This window comes from Uloborus diversus, chromosome 1 (genome assembly GCF_026930045.1).
Source record: "Uloborus diversus isolate 005 chromosome 1, Udiv.v.3.1, whole genome shotgun sequence".
Lineage (NCBI taxonomy): Eukaryota > Metazoa > Arthropoda > Arachnida > Araneae > Uloboridae > Uloborus > Uloborus diversus.
In genome coordinates, this window is record NC_072731.1 from 272,167,827 (window position 1) to 272,180,033 (window position 12,207).

A 12,207-nucleotide genomic window follows, 5' to 3' on the forward strand; every position below is an offset into this window, starting at 1 on the left:
TAGTAGACTACGAAGACCGTCATGACTCGAGGCAATTTTACATTCGATGAGCAAACATTTTCGGCAATTCGTGGCAAGAAAATGAACTTCCATGACCGTCAACAAGTAATAGGAGGCCATTTCTGCAATGGGCAGGTCGACGGCAGTATCTATAAAAATGAGTTTTCGAGATGTTTGGAGCAACGAGTTTCGGATTAAGTACTAACAGTAGGAGAGTGCTGGAATTAAATGTTTTTCTCTGCAAAAACCAAATAAGCGAGCTAGTACAATAAAGCTCACGTACAGGAAATGAAAAAAATGAAAAGTAAAAAATTTGCAGTTACTGCCTTTTACCTGCCCACGGCAGACTTGATTCCAATACAGGGTTTGCTGTGAGGTCCAAACTTTGAATGAAAGCGATGTCACAGATTCGAATACAATCATGGCCCCACTAGATAGCACTGACGCCTAACAGGCTGTTATGCGATTGCGTATAGCAGTACGTGCGCTGTGTGTGCAAAAATGTTAAGATGTACTCCTGGTTACAGGAGTTTGAAATGAGTTTAGCTGCATCAATAAAAAAATATATATAGTTGAAGCAAAAGATATTTCCTTTATTTTAAAGCCTTAAATTATATATTGTTAAAAGGGGTGCACCTCCGTGGACACGTGAAAACATTTCACGAGCTCACGGTGAACTCGGACTCACTATCAACTCTTCTAGAGTAAAATAGGTAATTATGAAACGTAAAAAATTAAAATGATCCCCCAAATAGAGCGTGGATCGTCCAGAATCACTAGAAAGTCCTGATGGGCGCAGAAGGAGCACCAGTCAATCGGATGCGGGGCCACGGAATCGACGTCCGTCCAGCCACCTTTTTTTTTTCCTGCCTGACGAGGCCACGGGCACTATTTCCGTAGGGGGAACTCTTCGCGAGCAGGCACGATGACGGAGCGGGAGTCTCACGTTCAGTCGACAGGGAGCAGGACAAAACGGCCGCCGCGCCATTTCACCACATGGCTGGAGAAATCAGAGTCCTGCCGGGGCGTGGACGCTGTGGACGGGACACTGCGGTCCGAATGGTTACTTCATCGTCGGTCCCAGGGTGGCGGGAAAATCGAGAGGCGTCTCGATCGGCCATCTCCGGCAAGGAAGAAGAGACGGGTCGGACTCGCTTCTCGGGGGCGTCTCGCTAGGTCAAATTTTGTCAGTCTTGTTCGATCCTTCTTCAGTTTTCCGACGAGTAGGTCATGTTCTGCTTTCTGGCGATTCCGCGGCTTTGGCTCCGGGAGGCTTTACATATTTCAACTGGGCGACCATTTATTCTTTGAAGAATTCATCATCTCTTCCAGGCGTGGTGTCCGAGCTCTTCTCTCGCGAACAACGTCTTTCACTCGGCAAAATGGCGGAATGAATTCTCACGCTCTTATTCTCCCAACGAGCGACCGGTTTCTCGGTGTGCTGTTAATTGGTGCTGCCACCTAGGTTGCGCGCAAGACACTAAATTGATTCTTTGCCGTTGCATTTCTTGTCATCGCTCAATTGTGACAAGCCTTGCTGTCACATTTATCCCCCCCTTAAAAGCAAAAAAATAGACGCGTTACACTGTCAACATGGTAGGCACATCCTACGAGCTCGTCGCATTGGTGACATACATAATGAATGAAAAATTCTTGAATAAAATTGCATATATACATATAATAGAAAAACAAATACAAAATTTACATATGATGCAGCAACTCATATTTTGCTATTGACAAAATTCGATCATCAACTCATGAGGAATACCTAAAAGCGTTGGGTTGCGAATTCATGTCGTTTGTTTAAAATGTCCTGATTGCACATATCAACTTTAGCCAACATTACTGCACAAAATCTTATGGTCGAGAGAAAAGAAAAATAAAAGAAAAAAAAATTTTGTTGCTGATTTACAACATTTTTTTTTATTTTTAATTCCTGATCAGTCAAACACGGAACCAGCCAGCTATCAAACCGAAAGAAAATGCAATTTTGACCAAAAATTACATTTACAGGGAAAACAAATTTTGTTATTTTTCTCACTTTTTCTTCCCTATACCAGAGTGCAGCAATAAAGAATGACACGGCGAAGGGAACACAAAAAATCAAAGCAAATTAGTGCTGCAAATTTGAACGCAATTCATGAATGGGGATTAATTTGCACACATGTACTTTCATTTCTTTATCATCTTTTTTAATGATGTAATTTTCATTTCTGATTGTACGTGTTATCTCATAGGGCCCTGAATTTTTACTACCTAATGCAGTTGAGCCATGGAAGTTCTTTAAATATACTTCGTCCCCTAATTTGAAAATAGGCTTTTTCTTGCCATTGATTTGTTTGCTCGCAGTTTCAAAGTATCCCTCCTCATTTTCCAGCACAATTTTTTTTGCTACGGCAAAGTGTTCATTTAACTTTTTAATGTACACAGAATGATTTTCAACTGTTTGGGGTTGCTCAAAATTGCTGAATGGCATATTCAGTTTCCTCCCAAAAAACAATTCAGCCGGAGCAATGGCAGAGTGAAAGACGTTGTTTGTGAGAGAAGAGCTCGGACACCGCGCCTGGAAGAGGAGGAAAAAGAGATGATGAATTCTTCAAAGAATAAATGGTCGCCCTGTTGAAATATGTAAAGCCTCCTGGAGCCAAAGCCGCGGAATCGCCAGAAAGCAGAATATGACCTACTCGTCGGAAACCTGAAGGAGGATCGAACAAGATGGACAAAATTTGACCTGGCGAGACGCCCCCGAGAAGCGAGTCCGACCCGTTTCTTCTTCCTTGCCGGAGATGGCCGATCGAGACACCTCTCGATTTTCCCGCCACCCTGGGACCGACGATGAAGTAACCATTCGGACCGCAGCGTCCCGTCGACAACGTCTACGCCCCGGCAGGACTCTGAATTCTCCAGCCCCGGCCATGTGGTGAAATGGCGCGGAGGCCGTTTTGTCCTGCTCCCTGTTGACTGAACGAGAGACTCCCGCTCCGTCATCATGCCTGCTCGCGAAGACCCTACGGAAATAGTGCCTGTGGCCTCGTCAGGCAGCAAAAAAAAAGGTGGCTGGACGGACGTCGATTCCGTGGCCCCGCATCCGATTGACTGGTGCTCCTTCTGCGCCCATCAGGACTTTCTAGTAATTCTGGACGATCCAGCTCTATTTGGGGGATCACTTTAATTTTTCATGTGTCGTAATTACCTATTTCAGTCTAGATGTGTTGATAGCGAGTCTGATTTCACCGTGAGCTCGTGAAATGTTTTTACATGTCCACGGAGGTGCACCCCTTTTGACAATATATAACTTAAGGCTCTAAAGTAAATGAAATATCTTTTGCTTCAACTATATATATTTTTTTATTGATGCAGCTGAACTCATTTCACACTCCTGTAACCAGGAGTACATCTTAACATATTTTTGCACACACAACGCACGTACTGCTATACGCAATCGCGTAACACAGGCCTTGGCAGTTTATGACTTCTCTGTGTTAAACCGATCCGACTGTGCTCCGCTCATGCATCCACCAATCAATGTCAACATTTCAAAGTTTATTTTTGATTGGATGTCGCCCATTTTTAAGGCGCTGCACGGAACCCCTGCATCATGGTGCATCAGTTGTTCCCTGTAGCGCCCTCTTTGTTGCCATGAGTTTCAGCGATTGTCACGGCCTATAAGAATGAAGTGGGGCCACGAACCAATGCAATATCATGAAAATCTAAATTCCTGTCCCCGAAGAAGGCACGGATACTGTAAGAGGAGTTTTTTTTTTTTTAATTTAATATAACCATCCCTTTTTACATATTCAATAGTGTTAACTTTAACAATTTATGGGATGACTTATGTGAAAATTTACAACCAACCCACATGGGTAACATTTAATTTTAATACATCCAGAAAAATATTTTTCTTCAATATATATATATATATATATATATATATATAAAATAAGTAAGCCAAATTCCAAATATTAAACAAATTATATAAAAATAATGATGATAAAAAGGAAAATTGCAAACAACTATTAAATAGGAAAAGATAAAGAATAAATCCAGAGCTCATCAGTCGTGGAGGATTCATTAAATATGGTCAAAAGAACAAAAATTTTTTTAACTATGAACTAAAAGAGAATGTTTAAGCTCCAGTACATGCAATACAGAGTAACATTGGGCAAATGCACCACATGCTAAACTACAAACATTAAACAAGAGCTCAAACATAAAACAATAACTTTGTTTAATATTTGGAATTTGGCTAACTTATTTTATATTTACTTGGGTTTTTAGTTTTGCTGCATTGCGTATCTATAGGCTTTTGGTGTGGTCTTTTCAATATTTTTCAATTTTATAATATATATATATATATATACACACACATAGTTGGCTCTCTGTTTAACAATTTTCTCTATTTAAAGACGACTTTTCACAGTCCCGGAGACTTCTTGTGGTCCCTTGAAAGTCTTTAAATAGGGAGCCAACTGTATGTAGATATAAAATGTATTTGCACAGATGCGACGAGAGAAGAGTAAATGAAAGGGCAGCTCTACTCACCACGCATCCCATGGCGCAGCGGATGAAGGTGAGGACGTTCCCGGCCAGGGGGGCGGAGCCGCACACCAGCAGCCTCACCCGCCCCCCCATCCCCTCCCTCACGGGACGGAACACCAGGCGGTCCCACACGCTGTTGTTGCGGATCACGAACCTGGGGAGGAACGGAGAGAGCGGTCAGCGAAAAGAACCCGCGGCAGAAATCCGGCAGGGGAGAAGGGAAGACAGCGGACGGGATATGGATTTTATGATGTCACTAGAGCGTTGTTACATTCTCGAGGTTGAAAGTGAAGGGAAGCAGTTGCTATGGAAACAAAATGTTTCCGTTTCTTCTGGGAGCGTAAATGCGAAATCAGAGAACTAAGTCGTGAAAAAATGAATCCACTTTTGTAGTGAGAATATGGATCGAACATGGTTTAGATTCGAAAAATGATTGCCCTCATTTCTACGAAGCGGCATCTAAATGATGGAGATGCAAAGAATGACGGCCCCCATAAGCAAATAGATGCCTCCATTTCCGCCCATGAACCATATATTACAAGTTTACAGGGGTGGTTGTTTGCAGGGGCGGCATTTCAGCACTTCTTTTGGGGGGGCCGAGTTTCTTAAATATGAATTTCCTCAGTATGGTACAAAACAAAACACATCCTGGTTACCAGGAGGTGGTCGTAAAATGGGTCTAATATTAAACAAAAATAGTGTTTAAAAACATGATAACTTATCATAAAATGAATTAAAATTTATGACAAAATTTGAATTCATTTTAAATAAAACACCTTACATAAGTTATCTTGGAAATGACGGAAAACATTTGCTTGTGCCTGGAAATATGTCTAGTTTTATCAACTATAATTGAAAATTAAAGAGATTTTTAAGAATGAACATTGGTTTGCGATTTACAAAAGTTGAATTTACCCATTTTTTATCATTCTGCTCAAAAAATTTGGGGGTGCGACCAGCCCCTCCTACTTGCCACCCCTGGTTTGTTCATAACAGATTTTGCCTTTCATTGCCTGTTTCATAAAAAGGGCACTTTGTTCATGGCAATCATTTATTAAATCTAAACTATATTTCATCTTTAGTCTCACAACAAAAGTCAATTGATTTTTTTTTTTGTGCAACATCCTTTTGAGCTGACCTCGATGCTCTCGCGTTTCCAGAAGAAAGGAAACATTTTAATTTATTTTTGTCATTTCTATAGAAACTAGTGATGTGCCGGATCGTTACAAAAGTAGATCCGCGAATACGGATCTGAAATATTTTTATTTTTTGCCCAATTCAACTATCCAAGTGTAAAATTTATTACGGAAGGTATTCCCGTCATGATAACAACACTGTTTCTTCAAAAAATGTTATCTGCGGCGAAAATATAATAAAGACCATGATTTACTCTTTGAAAAAATCTCATTTTTTTTGCATTTCTAATTTTTTGCATTTTATTTCAGCATAAATGCAGCGCTGACCCAATCCACCCAAATGACTCCGACCGACGGAATGACAGAGTCGGGAGCACCTTTACAAACAATAAATAGAGAATTTTGCCTCATTTTTTTTGAAGGATGCCGAGAAAAACCGAAATGAAGAATAGCATAATCCCCAAAGCAATAACAAAAACTAACATTAAACTAAAAATTAAAAAAAAAAGCATGTCTCAGAGGGCCGTTGGCATCTGAAATGATACCGTATTATTTAGATAGGAGAATAAAACCTAATTTAAACGGAACTTAAGTTTATTTTATACAAATATTTAAGAATTTTTAGAATAGAAAAGATCCGTTTAAGATCCGTCAAAAAAGTAACGGATATGGATGTGTATACAGATCTTTATTTTTCCTCGGATATCCGTGGATATGGATATGGATATCCGTAACATCACTAATAGAAATCCAGTTCGGTTCCTTCATTTTCGACTACAAGACTGAAACGAATGAGGTCCCAGCAACATGATAGAATGTATCAAAATCCCATCACTCTTTTCCCTTCTCCTCGGCCAGATTCGTCTCCGGTTGGCTGCTCGCCAGATTCCATGTTTTCTATGGTCAGATTGCACTGCATGCACTGTAAATCCACAATAACAGGCGTTCCTCGTATAACACAGTTTATTTGCTCCGTGGTGTATACAAGACTATTTTAAAAAATAACTTTTTAACTCCTTTTTTACACTCATTAATCATGTACATCGCAAAAATCATGTCAATATGTGTCGTGTTGCATTGAAATCGTGTCGTACGAGACTTAGAAATAATGTAAATCAAGGGATGTGTGTCGTGTTACATCGAAACAAAGTTTCATAAAAAAAGTAAAGTATTAGAGTTATTGTCATAAATTATCAGAATGTATCAAACAAAAATGAAATTCCACCTTTTATAACTATAAATTTCATGTCATATCAAAACCATGAAGTACTAAATTCAAGTTTCATACTGCGTAATATTGAAACCGTGTTGTATAAGTGCCGTGTTATACGGGGATGCCTATAACAATAAATAACTATTTAATTTTCAAGTTAAAGTAAAAGTCCTGCTCACCTCTCGAGTTCTGACTGTTTCATCCGGAATGCCAGGTTGAAGAGCAGTCGCTTGAGCTTGCTCCCGTTCAGCTTCGCCTGCACCTGAAACAGATAAAAAAAAAACAAACCCTCAGAAGCAAATTCGGCACACAATATGGTTATAGTACGCACGGTCATCCGATTCCATGCAAAGAGTCCTCGAGGCAAAACGCATCGAAAAGTCACAAACTGCCCCGTACTTCGATCGATTAAAGTATCGATATGTGGTTGGTGCCATGATGGTTCACCTGTTCAAGAATTTTTACGACAAAAAAGAAAAAAGTGTCATTTACATGAACAGCTGTAAAGTCACACAAATGCCAAGTGAGGTGTTTAATCATTTGATTAAAGAGAAAGCAATGCCTTTCGTTACCGGCATTCCATGGACCAAAACTGGACGAATGTTCTTAATTTCGCTAAACTTTATATCATTTTTTTTTCAAAAATAAAAATGGTGTCGCAACTGATCGAGGTTAGCCTCAGGCTGTTATTTTGAACTTTTTCTTCCACCACAGATCTCAAATGAACTGAGCAATAAATATAAACACACGGCCTGAAACAGATCAAATTGCAGGCTCTCAGAAACACAATAAACACACTATGTGGTTATAGTTATAGTATGCACCGTTATCTGATTCCTTGTTCTCGAGACAAAATTCATTGAAAAGTGACAAACTGTTGTACGTCGATACAATGATGCTTCATGCGTTCAAGAATTTTTATGACAAAAAAGAAAAAAGTCATTTATATAAACAGCTGTAAAGTCACATCAAGAAAAACAAACGTCATGTGAGTTTGTTTTTATCATTTTATGAAACAGAAAGCAATGCCATTCATTATTGAGTTCAACAGACCAAAAGTAGACAAACACTCTAAATTTCAATTTCGCGCCAGGCGTTTAATCATTCGATTAAAGAGAAAGCAATGCCTTTCACTACCATCGTTCCATCTACCAGCACTCGACAAATATTCTAAATCAGTAAACTTTATCATTTGTTTTAAAAATAAAAATGGGACGTGCCCCAAACTTAACGTTCACGTAAATAGGAGGATTGAACGCAGAGCTTCAAACTCTAAAATAACACTCATTTTCTATGAAAAGTGTCCGAAAATATAAAAACGCGGCAGAACCACAACGATCGCTCGAGAAATAAAATGACGAATCATTGCCTCACTTTAACGGAGAATCATTTATTCTTCTGCGTGAGGTGCTGAACAGCACTCATTTAATACAATCGCACAGTCCACAAATGACTTTCCTAAATATCAAACTCATTCACAGATTACTTTTTTAGCTCTTTCGGGGTTGCCGACCAATTTGAGGAGCATCTGTGGTGATTTCGAGGAGCAATTTGAAAAATTTGCGGAGCAGTTTGGTATTTTGTATAAAAATCGGTAAAAATTACTAAAAACCACTCATCTGACATTGTTTTAGAGCTTCGATAATCATTTTATGCACTAGAATAAAAATATTTATTTTTTCAATTAATAAAACAGCTTGAAACACTATTTCAATCTTTGGGCATGAGCATCGTTTAAATTCCCATATTCACATGTTTGGCATGATAATACAGTAGAAGACCGTTATAACGCACACCTTGGGACCAGAGCTTTTGCGTTATACAGGTTTTTGCGTTATACAGATCATTTCACACATTTTGAAACTAATATTCAGAATCTATCTCTATATTAGCACTTCAGAATGAGTTTTATCTGCAATGAGTATTAAAGCACCAGTATTACAATTGGTCATTCACAAATAAATATGTTTCACAATCAGAAGAAAGTGAAATGAAAATCAAGAAAATCCTGCACTTCTGCTAGCTTCATGGTTTGCGTAACAGTCTGCATTTTCAAGAGCCATCTGGTATTTTCTGTTTACTATGAGTACTCATTTTCAATTTAAAAGCTTTGAAATGAGATGGAAAGACGAAAAACTGTTTCAAAATTTAATTTGCCTAACCATTTTTATGTTTGCAAAGCAAAACAGAGGAATTTTTTAGACTTCGAAACCTATTGTTTACTTCCAAAAAGTAATGCAGTTTATAGAGAATTGCATTACACAGGTCGGCGTTATAACGATCTTCGACTGTAGCAAGATATAAGCTCGAAAACGTTCGGCCGGGAAATGCGGAGCGAAATAACTTCTTTGCGGAGCCGCAGAGTTTCGTGATTTTTGCGGAGCGACTCCGTAAAATGCGGAGCAGTCGACAACCCCAATCTCTTATCGTCCCGTTTCGAAAATCTTTTCCCAAGAAAGTGGCGAGATCCCCCAAGGGGGGCAGAGGGCCACTGACCTTGTCGTATATCCTGTTGAGTAGTCTGGGCACTGCGGGTGTGATGGTGGGCCTCAGGGTCTTCATGTCCTCCATCAGCAGCCTGATGTCCCCCCGGTAGAACCCCAGGCTGCCCCCGTTGATGTACACAGTCACCTGACAGAGAGATCAGTTTGTAAATAAAGATGAAAAAATAAATCATCCTTTTATGATTGTTTAAAATTGGCACTCGATGACATACCATGTGATATTTTAAATCTTGCAGCATTTTAAATTCAGAAACTTTACACCTTATGAAATGCTATGTATAGTTTAAAAACAAACTCAATTAATGAATACAAAATACATTTAAATCTTCAATCTTAAACTCAAGTAAAATAAATATTACGGTTTAAAAAAATCTAACATAATATGCAGATTAGATAAGATGAGTACCTTTGTGCTGAAAAGTAAATTAAGAAATAACAACGTCAAAGAGCACAAATTACAGATGACTGCAGAGACATGTTTCGGCGTTACAAGGAACGCCTTTTTCAATGCAAAATTAGAGCCTATGGATGAAAAGATATCCAGAGATACACAACAAACGGCCTAAAAGATAAAAATTACCTGTGAGAGAGCTCTTGCTCTTTGTTTGCCTTCCTATTGGTTCTTTATTGTTTATAATTTTCTTATTACGCTGTTTGGTTAATCCGCTATTTTTAAGCTGTTTGCTTACCCGGGCTTTCGTCGGATGTCTCTTCATTCACGAGCTTCAATTTCGCACCGAAAAAGCGTTCCTCGTAACGCCGAAATACGTGTCTGCAGTAATCGGCAATTTGTGCCTTTTGACATGGTTATTTCTTACTTTATAATATGCAGAGTTCGGTTAAAAGTTTTAACCGAATGTTTGACGTTCGGCAAAACCCGGTATTTCCGCGTTCTTCGACACTTTATGAAATGCTATGTATAGTTTAAAAACAAACTCAATTAATGAATGCATAATTTGGGAATATTTCAATAATTGGGAATCTGGTGCGGTCGCCTCATTTTTGGCGTAAATAATTTTATCTTGGTAACCCTGCAGATTTATGGTAACCCCATGTGAATAGATGTTTCCGGTCTCTGCTTAGATTTGAAATGAAAAATACCTCTATGGCAGGCGCTGCAGTCAAAAATCGACACCAATGAAGAAAGATCACCAATTATCAAAATCCTCCCCATATTATGCTAAAATCTTCAATTTTAAACTGACATAAAATAAATGTTACGGTTCTAAAAAAAATTAACATGATGTTCAGAATTTAGTTAAAATTTTTAGCCGAATGTTCGAAGCTCGACAAAACCCGGTATTCCACGTATCTCTACATCGGAACTTGAATTAAGAATTCTACTTTAGTCCTTTCTAGTTAACCTTCTCAAGAAAAAAAAAAGGACATAAATTTATAAAATTTTATTTTTTCTCTCTCAAACCACAAAAAATGGCTGCAGAGATGAAATTTTGTTCTCATCAATGATCACAGTTGGCAGCACTACAAAAATAGCTTTAAAGTTCTTGTTCAACCCAAATTTTTAACCACACACACATACATGGGAGTTTTTGTACAAAATTACAATTTTTAATTTTCACTAACACAGTCAACTTTTTTTCCTCCATTTCCCCCAAGTATTGAAACGTACTATTGTAAAAGGTTCAAATTCGTTTCTTGAAATGAATGGTGAGCTGTGCAAACAAACCTAATCTGGCAGCACTGTGAAAGCTACGCAGATCCTAGTCACAGCACTACAATGCTGCCAAGTTAGATTTGCTCCATTTAGAGATAATCCATTGAACTCCCTCAGGGTAAAATAAGAAATAGCGACGTACAATTGCACAAAATTGCAGGTAACTGCAGACACATGTTACGAGGAACCTCCCCCTCCACCCCTTTTTTTATGGCTTTTGTCGAAACATGAAACATTTTGTGTAATAATACGTTTTCATTTTTTCTTTTACTTTTCAAGATCAAAGGTCAATTCAACTTTCCTCATAGTTCATTCCCATCAGGGCCCAATACGAGCTGATTTTGCTACCGTTTTTCGGTACCTTCGCAAAAATCTTCTTTTGAAATCGGTACTTTCACAAACATCAAGTAATAAAATCAGTGGTTTCACAAAAACATCGAAAATTTCACAAAAATTCGCATTTTAAAATATAAAATTTGTTTCTCCGTTTAAAACAAAATATACTCATAAAATAAAATTATGAGCAGGTTTATATGAACAATCGCTTAAATAGCAACCTTTTTGTGGCATTTTAACTCATTTTTAGCTGTTTCACACCCAAGTGTATTTATGCAATAGTATCGCAATCTTTAAACATCTGTTTTGAGGAACCATTTTTCTCATCATTTCCTATATTGTACGCAGTACATAGACCATTAAGCTGAAATTACGATGGTATTTTTTGTACTTCTTAGGTTTTCAGCCCCCCCCCCCAAAAAAAAAACCTGTTAAAAATAATACTAGATGACATTTACACTTTTCGAACTAAAATTTCACTTGTTCCACTACTTCTTTTACAAAAATTAGGATGCGTCTAAAATTTCACAGAAACAATGCTGATAAAAAAAAATCTTTCACAAAAATAGAATGATGCTATACTTTCACAAAAACAGGTAACGAGAAAAAAATCCTGGATTGGCCCCTGCCCATAATATTTCCCAAAATGTCTTAAAAGCTCCTCGTCTCGACAGTGCAGGTGAAAAGGGTAGAGCAGGAGGGGAACAACTCACCTCACAGAGCCTCTCCAACATGTGTGCCAGGGGCAAGAAGGACATCATGACGTCACTCTTGTTGGGAGCGTGTTCTTCCTGAAAAACAACA

The 12,207-nt window shown here is 38.4% G+C and overlaps 1 protein-coding gene across 1 annotated transcript in view; it reads right to left on the reverse strand.

The window, feature by feature from the left end:
• The window catches only part of LOC129220810 (long-chain-fatty-acid--CoA ligase 1-like), a 55,949-nt gene that overhangs the window by 16,396 nt on the left and 27,346 nt on the right, over positions 1-12,207 (reverse strand). Inside the window, exons 10-13 of the mRNA XM_054855244.1 lie at positions 12,117-12,194; positions 9,385-9,519; positions 7,068-7,150; positions 4,543-4,693 (exon numbers count right to left, since the gene is read on the reverse strand). Coding sequence (XP_054711219.1) covers positions 4,543-4,693; positions 7,068-7,150; positions 9,385-9,519; positions 12,117-12,194 — 447 coding nt within the window. The remainder of the gene's footprint in view (positions 1-4,542; positions 4,694-7,067; positions 7,151-9,384; positions 9,520-12,116; positions 12,195-12,207) is intronic.